The following is a 22,620-nucleotide window of genomic DNA, read 5'->3' as shown; positions in this document are numbered from 1 at the left end:
AATGTCGCCAGCTGTGGCCTGAAAAGAACCCTACACGTAGAATGACAGTGCCGCGGTGACTTTTACCTGGATGGACAGTGCAGTACTGCTGGTGCTGACAGGCTGCAGATCTCCCCTTATGAACTGACATACCTCAGTGATAATTTCTTTGTGGAAGCGCAGTCTCCGAAGGCAGGTGGTGTCGGGCAAGTCGAGGTAAGACCGCTTCTCCCTGTACTTGCGGGGGGTGTAACATCTGGTCCTCCTCATCAGTCTGGCTCGTCTTACATTGGGCACATAATGCTGTGGAGCGTACCTTCAGCCATCTCAAGTCTGCAACATGTAATTGGTCATCAAGAGAGGGTGAGAAAAGACAAACCACATTGCAATAGCCGATTGGTCACAAACAATTAATATCCCGACGAAGAAACTTATTAAATTCCAATCGGTTACAGTATGGTCAAGATGTTTGTACAGATGTTCACATCAACTCCAATGACCTCCAGAGTACATCCGAACTCCCCTGAGGTTGAAGCACAGCAGCCTTTTAAAGGATGCAACATGTGATGTAGAACATGGCGTCCATAACGCTGTGATTAGTTCCACTTTTTCTGGGTGTTTTTTGGGTGAGCGATATTGTGATTGATACGTGTGCGAGGTGGTGAAAGTGATGCTGGGCGATCTCATGGCCGCTAGTTTCAGTAAATATGATCTTTATGCCAAAATAAAAGTGGGCGGGCGGTATTATTTTTTCCCGGCATTACGCACATGGGGAAAGTAATGCTCGACGATAAGTTTCCGAAAAATGCCCGTCTGTTTCCATTTTGTGGCTAAAGGGGCAATATCTGGGCGTTATACATCATTTCAGCGGTAAAATGGACGTTAAGTGGGCATTAAGCATGCAAAAAAAGTGGAAAATCTAGCCCATAATCTTCACCAAACTCAGGAAGAATAACACTGAAGTTTGTCCAATGACAGCTGTCATCATTTTATCAGCTGAGGGAGAGTATAGCAGAAGGTTTAAGAAGGTGAGTTTTCTACCCATTTCCATTAATAGATCCATGCTGGGACTGCTGGTTGGGGTGCTCAAGACTCAGGAATGCCAGTCACAGCTTTGCATCACAAGCTCCGAATAGGACAACCTACTTTAGGAATCCAGGTCTGAAATGAGAACAGGGGCCTCTTAAAAGAAGGCCCCTATCAATTTAGTAGTGACCCAAAGTCCCATGCGGATCAGGCACTGGTTTCAGCACTGCCATACTGGTTATTGTGTTATTTTAGGCCCAAAAAACAGAAGCAGCAATGTTAAATTTCAACCCCTTCATTTCTTAGGGTGCTAAACTGTGATAATTGCTGCTCAGCTGTGATTGGTTCAAAACTGTCACCAAACTGGAACAGTTGACAGTATGGCATGCTGACGGAAACCTGAGCTTTCTCACTTGTTTGCCAATGTTTTGTATTATCAGTAACTAGGAATGACGATGGCCCAAACTTCTAAAGCCCAGAATTTCACTCAATTGTGATTTAATGGGTCAATATCTAATGAATTCAAATGTAAAAAAATCTGTAAATCTGCTGAACTGTAATTACTAATCATGTACAATGACAAGCGGATTTTAGGAATTAACTGTCAAGAGATTTAAGGCAGCAAATTTCACAAGTGCTGCAGGTGAAGTCAGTTGTGTTGCCCATATCCTAAGTGGTTTCGTTTTCAATAAGCCATCAATCCACTACTTGTCTGTGTGATATTCTTTCGGAGTTGCGGGTATAATATTTATTTTATCAGTTCCTGCCTAGTTAACTATTGTAAAATCAGCCATTAGTACCTTTAACTCTGTTGCAACCCATGGCTATAAGAGCAGCTGACTGTAAGCATAAATCATTGCTCAGTAACAATCAGGAACACACAATATATGCAGCATAGACATTAGTCATGATACTTTTACATCATTATATTCATGCTGTATGTGCAGCAACATTCCTTGTATATATTATTAAATACAAATTATATTCTTCATCTGGAATGAGGGATTTATGCTGATGATATAAAACTGAGTTTACAATGAATGCTTACTACTAATAACATGAGTATGAAAGGCAATACAAAATGTTTTCTATTCACTGATATCTGGTAGATCGTGCTTGACTACTTATCTTCTTATAAAAATAACACACCCCTGTATGCAAGCAGTGCCTCAATCTAGGCTGGGAATGAAGGTTCAAACCTCTATCTAATTTCCGTTTTTGTTGTTTCCATATGAATCTTTTTTTCTCAGAGAAAGATGACTATCTGGAGTTTCCTTATTTTTGTGCAGGAAGTCAAAGGGCTGTTGGCTTCCTCTCCCCTCCCTTCCTTCCTTTTTTTCCGAAGGTACTCATCTGAAAAAAAGAAAACGAAGTAATTCTGTTCCTGTTCTCCTTCTTGAGTAACTTCAAACACTGACACAATTAGTTCCTTCTTTAATCAAATCTATGCGTGGTGGCTGTGAGGAGCAGGTAGACAGTCGTGCGCTCTGTAGACATTAAGGAAACTCACCGGTAAGTTTCACTGAGAAATGTAGATTTGAACTGCTGACATGTAAATTGACTGAAAGCTAATATCCTTGTGATTTTTAATCTAAGGCAAGGTAATACGTGAATGAATGCAATTAATTACAAATATCTAAAATCTCATAGGATTCAAACAATGTTGCAAATTAGTTCACTGGTTTAATTAGACATCCTTTATCTGCAATCCAAAGGTTTGTAAGATTCCTTTATTTTTAAGAAAGAAAAAAACTGAAAGTTGTTATGATTGCAAGTGCTGAGTGACCAGTAATAGATATTCTGTACTTTTACCGAACACGCATGTTTATCATTCTCCTGTAAAAGATTGAGATCAAAATATACAAATGGTCAACCTTTCAGCAAGAGTGTCCCTTCCCATTCAGTCACAGAGTTTTAGATTAGTTCTTCAATTATTTTTGCACAAAGTTAGAAATGAACCTGTGGTTGTGTTCAGCCAGCTGAGTAATTTATGTACGACTCAAAATGTAGCAGAATTACATTTGCCTGAGAAATAAATATGTGGTCAGATTTTACCGATATGTTACTTGTTTTGAAAGTTCAAATGAACCAGTAGAATAATATTTATTAACATTTATTTATAAGCATTTATTCCGTAAAACTTATATTAGACTAACATTCAACTTGATAAATATTGTTTAAAAATTTGTGATTATCGGATTTTCCTTACCTTTTGACATAGTGTTACAGCTAGTGTCAATGGTACACAACTTTACACAATACTGAAATTATGTGATACATAAGCATTCATGCAATCAGATTGAAATTTGCACATTGTATTGTGTGAATACATCACACCGAGTAAAAATAATATAAAATAACATCAATGTTTAAGCTCAAGAGATAAAACACACATTTGAACAGTTTTAATAATCTTTTCTTTTCAAAAGGCTGTTTTCTTTCTACTTTTAAAAGTTTAGCAATTTTGGAATAATTTTTTAATCAAAGTTCAAAAATGATCAGAAAATAATCTGGTGCCTTCTGTCAGGTAACAAGCTGTGAGGTCAAACATGAATTTGTGGTGTAAATCAACCTGTGTCTTCCTTCAGCATCAGGTACTAAACTAATTACAACAGACAATTCTTTGCAAAAGAAAAAGTATGAGGGGTTTTAAATTAAATCACACACACACACAATTGTTACAATAAGAATATTCGCCATAATACACACAACAGAAATAATTATTCTGTGGGATATTCATGCTTCAAATGCAGAAGGACAAACTGAAACTAAAAGTGTTAAAAACGGGAAGTGTTAATCCCTTTATCAGCACATAAAGGTAAATTCCCAGGGAGAAATGAAAAAAAAACTGCAACAACAAAAGCACAGTCCTGCCCCTTTGTCAGTGAAGAGTATCATATACAAACCAGCAGAGAAGCCTACTCGTTTTCACTTCTCTATTTCAGCAATCCCTTTCCAAACTGTTCACAGATTTCCACTGAAATACCCACTGTCAATAATTTCAACGTTTTGAGGTGTTAGTCCATAAATGTCCACAGGAGATCCCGCACAGCACCAAAATGAGTATTAAATAGGTTATGCATAATAAATCTAATTGAGGAGTAGTCAGTCACTCAGCTTCAATCAAGAATAGAATCTCTGTGAGGTTCATGGGAATAATGTTTTCGAAGGGGATAAGCACACTTACATGATCTTTTTTTAAACAGTTCTAACTGCACAGTGTACTTCATTCTATGTGAAGCACTTTGGACGATTCTCTGAGACATGATCAGGCGCTATATAAATGCAAGTTCTTTATTTTCTTTCATAAGCTCTGCCCTGGTAACTCACTTGTGACAACAATGTTTGAGTGACAGGGAAAGAAGGGTTAGCATTTCCATATATCAGTTATAATTAAATCCTTATGTTCTAAACACACTTCCATTTAATAGCACTTAAATAAAATAATGGCAAAATTAGGTATTGCAAAGAAACTGAGTTGTCTACTGGGATAGTACATTGCTCTTTCACCTCTGGGACTTGAGTTCAAATCCAGATCAGACTGGAAGGGTGAAAGTTTTGTCGCTCTGTTGAACGGAATCGGTTGAAATTGCACCGTGTTATTAATGAATGTCTTAACATATTTATATGAAATTCTTTTGACTCCTTATTTTAAATTTGTTTTAAAGTTCACAGTAGACATGGATTATGCACATCATTCAGCAAGGATTGACAATCTTATATAAATAGATCAAAATAACACTTCTGTAGGAAATGGAAACTACACATGAAGTAAAGAATGTTTCTGTGGAATAAAAACAGGCAATAATGAAAATACACAACATGTCATTCAGCATCTGTAAAGAGAAAATACATGTTAATGTTTTGGGTGTAGAGACTTCTAACTCAGCACTTCATCTATCTTGTTTATTTTCTCACAGGCTTTCTGTACATTTCTAGTATTTTTATTTTTATTTCAGACGCCATTTAAATTTCAACATTGGCTCCGTGGTAGCAGTCTTCATTCTGGCTCAGAAGGTCGTGGGTTCAATTCCCACACCAGAAATGTAAGCATGTAATCCAGTGCTGCACTATTTAGTGGCGCTGCCTTTTGGATGAGACCTTAAACTGAGATCCTATCTGCCCTCTGAGGTGGATGTAAAAGATCCCAATGGCATTATTTGAAGAAGTGCTGGCATCCTGGCTATCTTTTATCCTTCAACCAATATAATTAAAAAGCAGTTTAATTACTCTGTTGTGGACACATTTTCTGCCACATTTCCCTATATTACAACAATGACTAAAGATCAAAAGTACTTTGCTGGCCATGAATTGCTTTGGGATGTCCAGGGGTTGTTAAAGGTGCTATATAAATGCAAATTATTTATTTCCAGCAGTTGCAGTTTTTTTTAACTCTCGTTGAGACTGGGCAAGGCAATAGATATGCTGACACTGAGATTATTTTGTAAGATGTGGTAAAGTATTGTATTCCCTTGCACTGATATTCTTCATTTGAATGGGAGCAAAAAAATTAAAATACATGTTATAAGAAAAAAGTTGTGTAAAACCATTGATACAATAGTGGTGACTGAGTAAAAAGAAAGTTGATGTTTTTCATTTTCTACATATTCTTTCCCAGTAAATAATAATGTGGGAGGTCAATGGTCTCAAGCTGACAATGTAGAGGGAGTTGTATGAGATTCCAGTGCCTTCTAGTTTAGCAGAATAAATGGATGTTGTGGTTTTATCTCAAAAATATAACTCAATAAGACAATCTAAAAATCTTGCTTGTTAAGAAAGCCTGAAACAAAATTATTAGCAGATTGGAGGTACTTTATAGAAAGAAATGTTTAATTTAGCACAAGAATTGATTCATTTTTATTGAAAAGCGGGAAGTGTTTTAAAAGTTGCTCATTGCTTGTTGGGTCTTTACTGCAACACGTCAAAAGTTTAACTTTGCTCTGGTGCTATTACTCACTTAAAAAAAGAGAAATCCTGGTAAAATATAATAAAATCTTGCTGTTCTTGATAGGAAAAGAATCCTATAATGAAACTGGCAATTTTCCAAATTAAATGCTAGAAGGAATGGCCATGGAGTTAACTCCACTGTGGTGAAGCAAGAATTTTGATTTTCACATTAAAATGGCTCTGTTAATAGGTGGTAATGAAGCATACAAAGTAAAAACCTTGCTTGTGAGCACCGCCCTTGCAGCTTTAGTGTCAACTGTGGCTCAGTGGGTAGCATACTCACCTCCGAGTCAGAAGGTTGTGGGTTCAAGTCCCACTCCAGTGACTTGAGCACATAAATCTAGGCTGACACTCCAGTGCAGTGCTGAGGGAGTGCTGCACTGTTGGAGGTGCCGTCTTTCAGATGAGACATTAAACTGAGGCCTCGTCTGCCCTCTCAGGTGGACGTAAAAGATCCCATGGCATTATTTCGAAGAAGAGCAGGGGAGTTATCCCTGGTATCCTGGCCAATATTTATTCCTCAATCAACATAACTGTAATATATTTGCTTCGTGGCTTCTTTGATTAAGAAGTCATAGCAAGAAATTGCTATTATGAACTAGTTTGTTTATTAACAAAGCTTTAACAATCACACTTCACAGTACCAGTTCATCCATTAGGCTCACAACTGCATACCTCATCGCGGATGATCTAGACTCAACTGACTGGGGTTTTATTGCGTCTTGTGAACATCAGGTGACTGGCTAAGCCACTCACAATGCAACAGCTCTACAAACCTGTGAGCATACTCACATGTGCATACATTTCAATAACAAAAACAGGTTATCTGGTAATTATCACATTGCTGTTTGTGAGAGTTTGCTGTGCGCAAGTTGGCTGCAGCATTTTCCACATTACAACAGTGATTACATTCTAAAAATACTTAATTTGCTGTCAAGTGCTTTGAGATGTCCGGTGGTCATGAAAGGCAATATTTAAAGGCAAAGTCTTTCTTTCTTTTAGGAGATTGAACTAAGAAGGTTCTCAGTAGGCAGCGTTATATCAGCAGATCAATTCTATTGTATCTTTTATCCCTTTAAGTTCTGAATTACATGTAAAGTTTTTGGCATACATCGAAAACCATTCCTTATAGTTTTTTAAAATATTGTTCTTTTCATTTTTGCCCTGGTATCATTAATCCACTTGTAGTGGATCCCAGAGCTCAGCTGATTTTGCCCTGAACCGACCACAAGGATGCACACAAGAGCAGCCCTTGCTCCTAAACAAAACCATTGGACTATCACTGAGCCACTCACACTGACATGGTTGAATTTAGAACTATGAGGAAGCAAACATATTAAAGGATATGGGGAAAAGCCAGGAATATGGAGTTAAATCACAGACCAGCCATGATCTCATTGAATGGTGGAACACCTCCTGATCCTATGTTTCTACATTCCAAACATTTAATTTAATGCTTTTAACAAGAAGTCCGGCTGAATATTTCTCAAAATCCAGCTGTGTATTTCTCAAAAGTCTTTCTGTCTATTTCAAAGTTCTGCCTTGTATTTTTCAAAGTACCAGCCCCCTCCTTTCAGAGAATGAAGGAAAACAGGAAACGCCTAAAGTAAAGGAAAGAGAAATTATGGAGGTGAGAGAGCGGTGCAAGAAAGGGAAGAGAGAGAGAGAGAGAGACAGAGAGAGTCCCAGCCACCTCTTCCCTCAACAACTATCTGTCCCACCTGTGACAGAGTCTGTGGCTCTCATATTGGACTGTTCAGCCACCAAAGAACTCACTTCAGGAGTGGAAGCAAGTCTTCCTCGATTCTGATGATGAGTGAGGGAGGAGAGAGCGAGGTGCAAGAAAGGGAAGAGAGAGACAGAAAGATAACAGTGAGGGAGGAGAGAGACAGAAAGATAACAGTGAGGGAGGAGAGAGATGAAACTGAGAGAGAGATTGAGAAACAGAACTGGAGGAAGAAGAGAGATCAATATGGAATTGAAGGAGGAGAGAGAGAGATGAGAGTGAGGAAGGAGAGAAAGATGGCAGTGAGGGAAGAGAAAGATGAAGACAGTGAGAAACAGAAGGGTGGACAGAAGCAGAAATATAGACGAGAGAGATAAAAACAAATGAAGGAGGAGAGCAAGAGAGAGACTTTAAATCAGTAAAGGAGAGAGAAAAAACACAAGTGAAGGAGAGAGACATTTTTTTGCAGACTTAGCTGGAAGACATGAGATTTTTTGGCGTGGCCCAGCTCAATGAAGGTTGAGTACAAATTAGTTAGATAACTTTGGTTAGATTTTTCATCAAGAATAACAATTGGCTTCAGAGAGCCTTGAACAAAGGCATATAGGTGTAACATTGTGTGGGTAGGGCATGCATGTGGTGAAAGCCTTCAGTACCATCATTTAATTGGTGGTTGTGCCTTTGCAAGTGAGGAACATTAAACAATGCTGCCTCACCTGCAGTGACAGGATTATATTCCCCACTGCTGCACATTTCTTCCATTTCCTTCAAAACTTGGAGGTCCTTGGCAATGACTTTCCAAGTTTCTTACAAAGCTGAATTGGCCAGGGTTGTCGCATATGCTTCTTCTAGCTACACACACCTAGATCTATTTCCTAGAACAAGTCTAGTAGCCTGGGATGAGGGGCTGACTTACATGGTTTAGTAAAGGTTTCACAAAGGGTTGTCATGACACTGTGACATCATGATGTGTACTGGTTCTGGGGCACAGTGCCAGCTCCAGCACTTACATAGGACCCAGCATAGAACTGTCACTGTATCAGACTATCCACCTGAGACAAATTGAAATGCAACATGGCTGCTTTAAGTTAAGATTTTCACCCTGAATTAACGTCAATGTGTAAAGTAGGTGTGAAAATCCCAGTAATATAGCATTCATAAAAATGATATTGATCAGTTCTTAGCACTGAATATTGTGCAGTAGATCAAAATATCAATCACGTTACATTTCTTCTTATGAAACTGAAAACCTGCCATATTTTCTTCATTTTTTTTACAAATATGTTATGTCAGTTGTTACAGGTAACAGATAAAAATGAGAGGAGCTATACAATGTGCAATTCCCACTGAAAGCTATTGACTTTGAGTTCTGCAGCACTTGTGTGCAATTTGTAGTGGCTTTTGGATACTGGTCACCCCCACCCAATTTAGGGATTTTCTTTACCTTTTGAATTCTTTCATCCAGAACCACATCAAAAATTAGATTACTCTATTACAGTCAGGGATGGAAAGAACCTTCATATTGTAATTAACTTTATTAATGGCACTAAGTATGGAAAACCCCTTCCCCAACAGCTCTCATATTCCCCTTTTTGCTCTATTCTGTTCCCCCAGCCTACTTGCTGTCACGCATCCTCCTTCAGTTGTGAGGCAGGAATTATCTAGATCTAGATTTATGGGGCAATGTTTCAACTCTGCGTTATCATCATGGAGCCTTGCCTGCTGGTAGCACATAGTGGAAATTTCAGTAATTTCCTGACCCTTTAAATTAACGATCAGAAAAGTGTGTATTGCACTTGCCTGAGTTTCCGATATGTGCTACTTGAGGTGAGGCCCCCACCAGACCAGCAGCACGAAATCCGAAGATGACTGTTTTGCTGTCAATGGCCTTGTGCGATTTGCCAACAGGAGCAGCAAGCAGGAACAAGATGGATTATGTCAGCTCTTTCGCTATTCCTCCACTGAGCAGTGTGGCTGAGAACAGACACCTCCTATTTTAGTATTGTCTGCAAATTTGAACGTCTTTCCCTATATCCAAATCATTGATGTTCACTGTGAACTGAAGTGGTCCCAGAACAGAACCCTGTGGGAACCCAACCCACTTCCAACCACCTGAGATATTGCCCTTAACTCCTACTCAGTTTCTTCCCTTCTTCTCTTCTAACCAGTTTTAGTACAGTTTTCACCCCCTCCCCCAATTCCATTACCCTTACTCTGCTCTAATAGCCGCCTGCGTGATACTTTATCAAAGATTTTCTGAAAGACCATGTGCACCACATCCACTGCAACTCCCCCATCCACCAAATCTGTCACCACCCAAAGAATTCTCAGCTTTTACAAGCACGATCCTTTTTCTGTTAACTGCTTCTAGTCATTTTACTTTTGTCTAGATATTTAATTAAAGACTCCAAAATTTCCAGATTTTTTAACTAACTGTCCTGTAATTACGCATGAGAATCAAAGAATCATATACTAGTACAGCATAGGAGGAACCCAGCGAGTCTACACCAGCTCTTTCAAAAAGAAATCCAGTTAGTCCCACTCCCCCGCTCTCTGCATATTCCACAATTTTTTCAATTCAAGTATTTATCCAATTCCCTTTTGAAGTCTACTTTTGAATATGTATCCACCACCTTATCAGGCAGTGCATTCCAAATCCTAACCACTCATTGCATAAAAAAGTTTTTCCTCATGTCGCCTCTGGTTCTTTTGCCAAACACCTCAAATCTGTGCCCTCTGGTTATCAACCCTTTAGCAATTGGAAACAGTTTGTCTTTATTATCTCTATCTAAGCCTTTCATGATTTTAAACACCTCTAGCAAATTTTCTCTTAGCCTTCCCTGCTCTAAGGAGAACAATCCCAGCTTCTCCAGTCTGTCCAGAAAACTGGAATCCCTGATCCCTGGAACAATTCTAGTAAATCTCTTCTGTACCCTCTCCATATGAGTCACGTTCTTCCTAAAGTGTGGTGCCCAGAATTGGACATAATACTCCAGCTAGGACCGAACTAGTGTTTTATATAGGTTTATTGGCCCTGAAATTCCACAGAGTTCTACCAGTCACCCACTATAACTCCATTACAACACGCAGGAAAATGCGTTAGCAGTTGAAAACAGACAATTTATGTTATTTCTCTGAGGGCTTCCGCTTGTCTTCCATCAGAGCTTCAGTGGCAGTGTTCGCAGCCCCATGGAATTTCACCGTCAATGTGTTCTACCTCCCTCTGCTGACCCCATTGAATTCCAGATGTGTTTCTTACCCGGCAACATAACAAAATCAAAGCTAAGTGCTTCAGAGGTAGAATATATAATTAAAAAAAATGAAAATGATGTGTGTCAAGAGCAGAAGGCACCTACCCTTTCATCTCTAGGGCCTGGGCTCCAGCCCAGCCCAGCTCACACGGCATTGTTCTATTAAAAAATCTCCACATTTTCAAGTGTTTTTTAATAATTATATTTTGCTAATACAAGGCAACATCCTAGTGAATTTGAATTGTACACTCTCTAAAGCTTCACTTTTCTTCCTATAGTACGATAAATGAGGTCTTATTAAATTTTTATATAGTTTCAATACCTCAGGGTGTAAATAATTTTCTATTTTTTTCCCTTTAATTGTTTTTATGATTATCTTATATTTGTGCCCTCTCGTTACTGAGTCATCAAGAATTGCAAGCAATCTATTACTATTCAGCTTATCATAATCCCTCATAATCTTGAATGCCTGTATCGGGTCACCCCTTTACCTTTTCAGCTTGAGTGAAAAAGACCCTAATTTCTCAAGTTCACTACATCTTCAGTCTCTAAAAATACAGAAACTATCACAGGTGCCAAATAGCTTCATTCAGGCTAAAATAAAAAGTGCCATTTATTATCATTTAATGAACTATGTGAAGTAGTGATATTAGGTGAATATGATGCAAACCATAATTGGCAATGCATACTTCCAGAACAAACATATAGAGAGTCAACTGTTCTCCCACTTACTTCATGAGACTCTTGGAATGACAGTCACTTGCAATTTGTGAAACCCACAGCTCACAGAGTGCTATAACTGAGTCCAACCTCAGTAATCTCAGAGCAACTGATGAATACAGCCCTTTTCAGCCTTTTAGATGGAGTGTAGAAGTTCTGGCAGCACTTTTATTTGCTGTTGAACCTGTCACAAATCCCAAGGAGTGGGTATTTAAAGAATCACAGATGGTATCCTCATCTGTTGTGGTATAACAGGGTGCCCGCCCCACAGAAGCAGTGGATACTGGAATGACACACAAATCCCAAATTGGGAAAAGCAAAACTCTATTTAATTATGCTTAAGACATATACATGGAGATTTACATTTTTAATATCAGCAAAGTGCAGACCATCCTGTTGGCTCTTTATCAATGTTAGGTCAGGGATTTCCTTTCTGCACTTGTCTGTCCATGATTTTCCACCCAGTGCTGGGTCCCTTGCTTTTTGTGGTAAATATCAATGACTTCAATGTTGGGGGTATGATTAAGATGTTTGCAAATTACACTAAAATAGGCTGTGTGGTTTATAATGAAGAAGAAAGCTGCAGATTGCAGGAAGATATCAATGTACTGGCCAGGTGGGCGGAATAGTGGCAAATGGAATTCAATCGGATGAGTGTGAGGTATTGCATTTAGGGAGATCGAACACGGCAAGAGAATACATATTAAATGGTACGACACTAAAAAGTGTAGAGGAACAAAGGGACCTTGGAGTGCAGATTCCTGAAGGTAGCAGGCCAGATAGATAAGGTGGTTAAGAAGGCATATGGAATACTTGCCTTTATTAGTCGAGGCATGGAATACAAGAGCAAAAAGGTTATGCTTGAACTGTATAAAACACTGGTTAGGCCGCAGCTGGAGTACTGTGTGCAGTTCTGGTCACCACATTACAGGAAAGATGTGATTGCACTGGAAAGGGCGCAGAGGAGATTTACAAGAATGTTGCCTGGACTGAGAATTGTGGCGATGAGGAAAGATTGGAGTTACTGGGTCTGTTTTCTTTGGAACAGAGGAGGCTGAGGGGAGACCTGATTGAGGTGTATAAAATTATGAGGGGCCTGGATAGAGTGGATAGGAAGGATCTGTTTCCCTTGGCAGAGGGGTCACCAATCAGGGGACATAGATTTAAAGTAATTGGGGGGAGGTTTAGAGGAGATCTGAGAGGAAATTTCACCGAGAGGGTAGTGGGGATTTGGAACTCACTGCCTGAAAGAGTGGTAGAGGCAGAAACCCTCACCACATTATAAAAATAATTGGATGTGCACTTAAAGTACCGTAACCTACAGGGCTACGGACCAAGAGCTGGAAAGTGGGATTAGGCTGGATAGCTCTTGGTCGGCCGGTGCGGACACAATGGGCCAAAATGGCCTCCTTCCATGCTGTAAATTTCTCTGATTCTATGATTCATTTTAATGAGAGAAAATCATCGGCTGGTGAGTGCAGAAGCAGAAAGCTCCGACCTAAAACTCGAATGGGGTTATACAATACTAGTGTACAGATGCATCAACATTTTGTATGAAATTCCTCTGGTCTCCATTACAATTTTTTGATGAAGGCTAGTTTATAAGAACATAAGAACATAAGAAATAGGAGCAGGAGTAGATCATTCGCCCTCTCGAGTCGACGCCGCCATTCAATCTTATACCTCAACTCCACTTTCCTGCACTATCCCCATATCCCCATACCCCTTGATTACCTTAATATTCAAAAATCTGTCTGTCTTCATGGAAGAAGACACAAAAAATCTCCTGGAAAAAGTGGAGTATCAGGGGTGTAGCAAGAATGAGGAACTGAAAGAAATTAGTATTTGTGAAAAAAATAGAACTGGAGAAATGAATGGAACTGAAAGTTGATAAATCCCCTGGGCCCAATGGCCTACATCCTTGGGTTTTGAAAGAGGTAGCTATAGAGATTGAGGATGCATTGGTTGCTATCTTCCAAAATTCCATAGATTCTAGAACGGTTCAAGCAGATTGGAAGGTAGCTAATGTAACCCTGTTATTTAAGAAGTGATAGAGAGAGAAAACAGGGAACTAGAGTTAGCCTGACATCTGTAGTAGGGAAAATGCTAGAATCTATTATTAAGGATGTGGTAACAGGGCACGTAGAAAAGAATAATATGATTGGGCAGAGTCAACATGGATTTATGAAAGGGAAATCATGTTTGACAAATCTGTTAGAGTTTTTTGAAGTTGTAACTAGCAGAATAGATAAGGGGGGAACAAATGGATGTGGTATATTTAGATTTTCAGAAGGTATTCGATAAGGTGCCACACAAGAGGTTATTGAACAAAATGAGGGCTCATGGGATTGGGGGTAATACACCAGCATGGATTGAGGATTGGTTAACGGACAGAAAACAGAGAGTAGGAGTAAACGGGTAATTTTCAGGTTGGTAGGCTGTAACTACTGGGGTGTCACAAGGATCGGTGCTTGGGCCCCAGCTATTCACAATCTATATCAATGATTTGGATGAGGGGACCAAATGTAATATAATCCAAATTTGCTGATGATACAAAGCTAGGTGGGAATGTAAGTTGTGAGGAGGATGCAAAGAGACGTCAAGGGGATATGGACAGGCTAAGTGAGTGGACAAGAACATGGCAAATGGAATATAATGTGGAGAAATGTGAAGTTATCCACATTGGTAGGAAAAATAGAAAAGCAGAGTATTTTTTAAATGGTGAGAGATTGGGAAATGTTAGTGTTCAAAGAGACCTGGGTGTCCTTGTACATGAATCAGTGAAAGTTTACAGCAAGCAATTAAGAAAGCAAATGGTATGTTGAACTTAATTACAAGAGGATTTGAGTATAAGAGTAAAGACGTCTTACTACAATTACATAGGGCCCAGGTGAGACCGCTCCTGGAGTATCATGTACAATTTGGGTCTCCTTATCAAAGGAAGGATATACTTGCCATTGAGGGAGTGCAACGAAGGTTCACTAGACTGATTCCTAGGATGGGGGGATTGTCCTATGAGGAGAGATTGAGTAGACTAAGCCTATATTCTCCAGAGTTTAGAAGAATGAGAGGTGATCTCATTGAAACATACAAAATTCTTACAGGATTGACAGGTGGGATACAGGGAGGATGTTTCCCATGGCTGAGGAGTCTATAACCAGGGGTCACAGTCTCAGAATCAGGGGTCGGCCATTTAGGACTGAGATGAGGAGAAACTTCTTCACTCAGGGGGTGGTGAATCTTTGGAATTCTCTACCCCAGAGGGCTGTGGAGGCTTAGTCTTTGAGTATATTCCAGACAGAGATTGATAGATTTTTGGATATTAAGGGAATCAAGGAATATGGGGATAGTGCAGGAAAGTGGAGTTGAGTTAGAAGACCAGCCATGATCTTATTGAATGGCAGAGCAGGCTCGAAGGGCCAAATGGCCTACTCCTGCTCCTAATTCTTATGCTCTTATGTTCTTAAGCAGGCACTTACTGCAAATGTGGTTGTCTGGGATCACAATACTCTCCACAAACCCCCACATGCTGCAGTTGCAGCATACCACCTGCACTGCCATCCCTATATGACCTTGTTCTATTTAATTAAATGTAATTACATTTGTATTAAAATAACTTAGTTTACAGTTTAGTTCCTTGACTTCTTAATTGATCTGTATTAAGTAATGGATAATGAAATTAAATATCTACCTGTAGCATAAAGCACTACAAATAGTGTGGGCAAAAAGCTGCAACTCATTCCCCATCGTCTCCGAATTCTTACTCTTTCCAAATTCCCAAATAAACCACTCTTTGTCCATTTTGTGCAGACCACTTTGTGCTCTGAAAAACTTTTGACTTTTACACTCTTAAGAACTACACCCAAATTACAAGTGTTGACTCAGCTCACCTATCCCCTGTGATTATCACCTATTCAAGACTAACACTTACAGCTGACTGACAGTTAACTGCCACTGGCAGGCAACTTCTGATAACTACAGTTTTTAAGTTTTATTAAAATGTTAAACTAAATTTCACTTTTTACAGCTTCTTACACAATACTTACCAGAAATTCCCTCTCTTTTCAAATTCTCAAAAAAGCCATTCTTTAAGTCCACTCTGTGGACCATATTTTTTGTGGCTCAGGTTCACCTGAGTGTGAGTGGGATCGTTAAACCACCCATACCCTCTGATGAATCAGAAGATTAAGATCGTGAGTTTATACATATCATTACGGTTCCAAGCTTAATTGTTGTGCGGAGCTTAGTCTGCAGTAGGTTAGCTCATCTCAGCCAGGATAAAGAACATAAGAACATAAGAATTAGGAACAGGAGTAGGCCATCTAGCCCCTCGAGCCTGCTCCGCCATTCAATAAGATCATGGCTGATCTGGTCGTGGACTCAGCTCCACTTACCCGCCCTCTCCCCGTAACCCTTAATTCCCTTATTGGTTAAAAATCTATCTATCTTTGACTTGAAAACATTCAATGAGCCAGCCTCAACTGCTTCCTTGGGCAGAGAATTCCACAGATTCGCAACCTTCTGGGAGAAGAAATTCTTTCTCAACTCGGTTTTAAATTGGCTCCTCCGTATTTTGAGGCTGTGCCCCCTAGTTCTAGTCTCCCCCACCAATGGAAACAACCTCGCTGCCTCTATCTTGTCTATCCCTTTCATGATTTTAAATGTTCTCTAAGATCACCCATCATCCTTCTGAACTCCAAGGAGTAAAGACCCAGTCTACTCAATCTATCATCATAAGGTAACCCCCTCATCTCCGGAATCAGCCTAGTGAATCGTCTCTGTACCCCCTCCAAAGCTAGTATATCCTTCCTTAAGTAAGGTGACCAAAACTGCACGCAGTACTCCAGGTGCGGCCTTACCAGTACCTTATACAGTTGCAGCAAGACCTCCCTGCTTTTGTACTCCATCCCTTTCGCAATGAAGGCCAACATTCCATTTGCCTTCCTGATTATCTGCTGCACCTGCAAATCTACCTTTTGGGATTCATGCACAAGGAGCCGGCGCCTCACAACTTGAGCCGCCTCGGGGAAATCCCCTCCGTGCCTTTCAGTTCCGCGCGGAGGGGTTTCCTGTACGGGCTGCTCCTGCACACTCTCAACTTTGCCATCCTCGCCGGCCGTCCGGACACGCCATGGCGTACCATCTTGCCGTCCGAAGAAGGCGAGGGTCCCCGATGGAGGGCAATCTATGCGGGAGTCCTCCCACTATTCATCGGGGACTTGGCCTGGAGGGTGGTGCACGGAGCAGTGCCGTGCAACAAATTTTTAAGCCGGTTCACGGACTCCCAGGCCGCCTGCAATTTCTGCGGTCTGGAGGAGTCCGCGTTCCATGTTTTTACTGAGTGCACGAGGTTGCAGCCCCTGTTTCATTATCTAAAGGGGCTGCTCCTGAAATTCTGGCTGCACTTCAGTCCCACTCTCCTGATCTTTGGGCACCCTGTGCGGAGGGGAGCGGGTAGGTCCGAGGGCCTCTTCGTAGGACTGCTCCTGGGCACGGCCAAGGGTGCCATCAGCCGGTCCAGGCAGCGGGCGGTCGAGGGGGTCGTTCAACCTGACTGCCTGCCTCTCTTCCGCTCTTACATCCGGTCCAGGGTGTCCTTGGAGATGGAGCACGCGGTGTCCACCGGTACGCTCGCGGCCTTCCACGAGAGGTGGGCACCAGAGGGACTGGAGTGCATCATCACGCCCGGCAACCAAATTTTAATTTGATTTTACGTTTTAAAGTTTAATTTGTTTTAATTGCCGGTGCTTTTAGTGTCCCCCTCCCCTTTTATAGGGGGCACTGGAAAAAATGTGATTTTAGCGCCCAAAAAAAAAACCCCAAAAAAAGAAAAACACAAAAAAAACCCACAAAAAAGAAAAAAAGGGCCTTGTAAATGTCTGCTGTGTCATCCAGGGCGGGTGGCACGGTTTAATGTTTTATGTTTTACAGGTAGACTCTAAAAGAGTTTCATGCACAAGGACCCCCAGGTCCCTCTGCACCACAGCATGTTGTAATTTCTCCCCATTCAAATAATATTCCCTTTTACTGTTTTTTTTCCAAAGGTGGATGACCTCACACTTTCCGACATTGTATTCCATCTGCCAAACCTTAGCCCATTCGCTTAAACTATCCAAATCTCCTTGCAGCCTCTCTGAGACCTCTACACAACCCGCTTTCCCACTAATCTTAGTGTCATCTGCAAATTTTGTTGCACTACACTCTGTCCCCTCTTCTAGGTCATCTATGTATATTGTAAACAGTTGTGGTCCCAGCACTGATCCCTGTGGCACACCACTAACCACTGATTTCCAACCGGAAAAGGACCCATTTATCCCGACTCTCTGCTTTCTGTTCGCCAGCCAATTCTCTATCCATGCTAATACATTTCCTCTGACTCCGTGTACCTTTATCTTCTGCAGTAACCTTTTGTGTGGCACCTTATCGAATGCCTTTTGGAAATCTAAATACACCACATTCATCGGTACACCTCTATCCACCATGCTCGTTATATCCTCAAAAAATTCCAGTAAGTTAGTTAAACATGATTTCACCTTCATGAATCCATGCTGCGTCTGCTTGATTGCACTATTCCTATCTAGATGTCCCGCTATTTCTTCCTTAATGATAGTTTCAAGCATTTTCCCCACTACAGATGTTAAACTAACCGGCCTATAATTACCTGCCTTTTGCCTGCCCCCTTTTTTGAACAGAGGCGTTACATTAGCTGCTCTCCAATCCGCTGGTACCTCCCCAGAGTCCAGAGAATTTTGGTAGATTATAACGAATGCATCTGCTATAACTTCCGCCATCTCTTTTAATACCCTGGGATGCATTTCATCAGGGCCAGGGGACTTGTCTACCTTCAGTCCCATTAGCCTGTCCAGCACTACCCCCCTAGTGATAGTGATTGTCTCAAGGTCCTCCCTTCCCACATTCCTGTGGCCTGCAAATTTTGGCATGGTTTTTGCGTCTTCCACTGTGAAGACGGAAGCAAAATAATTGTTTAAGGTCTCAGCCATTTCCACATTTCCCATTATTAAATCCCCCTTTTCATCTTCTAAGGGACCAACATTTACTTTAGTCACTCTTTTCCATTTTATATATCTGTAAAAGCTTTTACTATCTGTTTTTATGTTTTGCGCAAGTTTACCTTCGTAATCTATCTTCCCTTTCTTTATTGCTTTTTTAGTCATTCTTTGCTGTTGCTTAAAATTTTCCCAATCCTCTAGGTTCCCACTAACCTTGGCCACCTTATACTCATTGGTCTTTGATTTGATACTTTCCTTTATTTCCTTGGTTATCCACGGCTGGTTATCCCTTCTCTTGCCGCCCTTCTTTTTCACTGGAATATATTTTTTTTGCGCACTATGAAAGAGCTCCTTAAAAGTCCTCCACTGTTCCTCAATTGTGCCACCGTTTAGTCCTTGTTTCCAGTCTACTTTAGCCAACTCTGCCCTCATCCCACTGTAGTCCCCTTTGTTTAAGCATAGTACGCTCGTTTCTGACACAACTTCCCCATCCTCAATCTGTATTACAAATTCAACCATATTGTGATCACTCATTCCGAGAGGATCTTTTACGAGGAGATCGTTTATTTTTCCTGTCTCGTTACACAGGACCAGATCCAAGATGGCTTGCTCCCTTGTAGGCTCTGTTACATACTGTTCTAAGAAACAATCCCGTATGCATTCTATGAATTCCTCCTCCAGGCTACCCCCTGCGATTTGATTTGACCAATCGATATGTAGGTTAAAATCCCCCATGACTACTGCCGTTCCTTTTTCATATGCCTCCATTATTCCCTTGATTATTGCCACTCCACGGTGACAGAGAAGATAATTAGCAATGGCTCCCACTCCTGATTGATGTCTAGCAGCCCCTACTGGAAGTGTGAGTGTGTGACTGTCAGGTAAAGCGAGTGTCCCACAATTTTTTATCTGTTAACTTCAACAGACAGAAAATGGCACATCTAAATTCCTGATATGCAATTCTGGCACGCCAGGAACAATGTAAATGGGAATTTACTCCTCTCCCTTCTAACTGCTTACATTCATTATTCACCAATCATGGTCCGCAAAACCTTTCCTCCCATTGTTAATTTTCTCTGAAATCACATTCCAGGAAAAATATCCACAAGATAGAACTGCCAAGACAGCTCCTCACCTCTGCAACTGGATAGCCCTAAAAATAAAATTTCGCTCATAAAAGCACCTAGCAAAAATTACAAAGGTAGCCATAAATTGACTCCAATAACTTTCCCACATACTTGACAATACCCACTAGCAATGTTCCCTCTAATATATTTTTGGGTGCGCGGTCCATTTAGCGGGCTGCACTGCCAAAGTTTTGTGCATGCACAAAATTTCACATTTGAAAAGCCTGTCCCAGCTGCGCAGCTTAGAGGGAACGTTGCCCACCAAGCCATGTAACTTGGAGGCCTTTCGAAGTGGTTTCTCAGGTCTGCCCCATGCAGCATTTTGATACGGATCCCCCCAACTACAAATCTTGGGCCAGGGTTCCAATGCATGCACAAAGAAACATGCTTCTTTCTGTGGTCTGTTTCCTCCCGATCTCACCACAGGAAGTTCCTGAGTCTTTCACTAGGCCTTTTTTGGAAATATCAATGTGTCAGTCTTGGTTTTCATGGTAGCTCTATCACCTCTGAGTCAGAGGTCGTGGATTGAAGTCCCAGTCTAGAGACTTGAGCACATAATCTAAGATGGCACTCCAGTGCAGTACTGATGGAGTGCTGCGCTGTCAGAAGTGCCATCTTTCGGATGTTAAACTAAGGCCCCGCCTCTCAGCAGGGGTGTAAAAGATCCTGTGGTACTATTTGAAGATGAGCAGTGGAGTTCTCCTGGTATGTTGACCATATTATTCCCTCAACCAACACCACTAAAAATAGATAATCTGGTCATTTATCTCATTGCTGTTTGTGGGACTTTGCTGTGTGTAAATTGGCTGCTGTATATTACCACAGTGATCACATTTCAAAAGTACTTAATTGGCTGTAAAGCACTTTGGGACACCCTGAGGTCATGAAAGGTGCTATATAAATGTTTGTTCTTTCATTTACACTACTGAAATTCTCTGAGTTTGATGATATCACGAGCTGTGTATATCTATTTATCTTTCATATAGACATCTCTTCAGAAAAACTAGAGGCATGTTTTACAAAAAGGATGTGATTTTGATTTTCTGGCACTGATTAGGGAAATACATTCCAAGAACAAGAGGTAGAATCCAGGATTATTCATGGAAGGTATGACACAGAACCCTGTGGTTGAATTTACATGAGTAATATCAACGTAATTCGGGTGGGGAATTTCAAACGTAAGTGAGTTACAACCAAGACCACTTCCGCTCATGTTTTTCACAATCTTTTATGCTGGTTCAAGATTCAATTCGCCCGAATCAGGCCCCGCTCAAAAACTGGCCAGTTCCCAAGTCGAAATTGCGAGATTCTGCCGATTGTGCTGGTTAGGAAAGGCTCTTCATACTGCGTCCATTTTCTTAGGCGGGCAGGCTCCAATAAGCATGTTTTAAAAGTTTTTTCATATAAAAAAATATTTAATTTACTAATATGAAACTAACTAGCATACAACAATAAAACTGTTACATGGTTCAGCAAAAAATGTTAATGCCATTTTCAGTTATTTTAAATCAGGTTACTCATAGTTGGAGGACTGGACACCTTAGTTAAAAATGTTTACTTTTGGTGATAAAGCCATTTTCAGCTGAATTAATAAAACGTTCTGTCGCGCTGCCCAATTATGCTGGTTCATTGAAGATTTTATGTCTGCAATTATGCAAATCAATTTTAGCAGAAACTTGAATTGTAACCTAACCAGTATAACTTCAAACTAATTTTGGGTGCAATTGTTTGATACGTTTGTAATTATACTAACAAGTCCCTTCTTAATATTGTTTTTTTTTTAAATCTGGTTTGGAGCTTGTGTAGGAGCATAATTTCTAAATGAAGAAAATAAGTCAAAAGAGACTTTAATGCACATTTCATCTGTTCTTAATCCAGACTTGCAAGATTTAAAAGCATCTTCTGTTATTCAGTGGTAACAATTTAATATATATTTGCATGGGATGGTCAAACCTCTACCATTCACAACAGCAAATATTAATGTTGCTATAACATCTGATGAACACTGTGCAGTTATGTAGATTCTATTTCTATCACTTTATGTAATATTTAAAGCATGCCATCTTTTTATTTAAATCTATCAAACAAGTCTCTGTGCAATCAGAGACAAACGCTACAAAATCACTGCTGTCTGATCCACATGGTACCTTACCATTTCAGTTAGGATCACATTGCTCATTGGCCAATCTGTTTGTATAACCAGACATGGACATGTGTACAACTCAGAGTTTTGTTATTCGATGTGTTTATATTTTCTAACTATATTATACAAAATTAAAATATTTAGAGCATATTCAAGGCACTTTCCTAAGATAATATTGACAATATTAATATTGATAAGCTACCCTTTGTGGCGGGGGAAATTCAGAATGGTTGGAAAGGAAAAACAGGCTGGGTGTATAATGCGCAGCAGATCTGCTTACCACCTGTTTTGCCGAAGTTGAATTTTATCACCAAAAGGTCTTCCTGGAAACACCTCTGACAATGGAGTGATACAGCCCTATTCCCAAATATCTAGGATACCCGCAGTTTGGAAACATAGGGGAGCTTTCTTCAACGGGGCACAGTCTACAGCAGAGTAAATGAACGTTGAACTGCAATTATAAGTTAGGCAAAGTGGTCGTGCTGTTTCTTAGTGGTGAACTCAGCTTGTAATTTGTTCTAGGAACTGGGAAGCCATATATGACTGACACAGGTAGGGGAAGAACCAAAAAGTAATCAATCAAAGGGAGAAACAAGGACTTCCATGTTGCAAATAATTACATTATTTACCATCCACTTTATTTGTTTCACACAAAAGCAATCGATATTGGTGAAGAGTTGTTTGAGAAATG

The 22,620-nt window shown here is 40.4% G+C and overlaps 1 protein-coding gene across 2 annotated transcripts in view; it reads left to right on the top strand.

Annotated features, from left to right (window-relative positions):
* Positions 1-2,405: 2,405 nt before the first annotated feature.
* Positions 2,406-22,620, top strand: part of znf366 (zinc finger protein 366) — a 65,027-nt gene continuing 44,812 nt past the window's right edge. The window contains exon 1 of one of the 2 annotated variants that reach the window (XM_070868220.1): positions 2,406-2,517. Coding sequence is in view for 1 of the 2 variants with exons in the window: in XM_070868131.1 (XP_070724232.1) it covers positions 5,050-5,051 (2 nt within the window). In the remaining variant the exon portion in view is untranslated. Of the gene's footprint in view, positions 2,518-4,995; positions 5,052-22,620 lie in introns of those variants that run through there. The other variant, XM_070868131.1, reaches the window with a different exon arrangement.

The sequence above is a fragment of the Pristiophorus japonicus genome, chromosome 1 (assembly GCF_044704955.1).
Source record: "Pristiophorus japonicus isolate sPriJap1 chromosome 1, sPriJap1.hap1, whole genome shotgun sequence".
NCBI classification, from domain to species: Eukaryota; Metazoa; Chordata; class Chondrichthyes; family Pristiophoridae; genus Pristiophorus; species Pristiophorus japonicus.
Note: the sequence above shows the minus strand (reverse complement) of the source record. Positions and strands in the feature narration are given on the sequence as shown.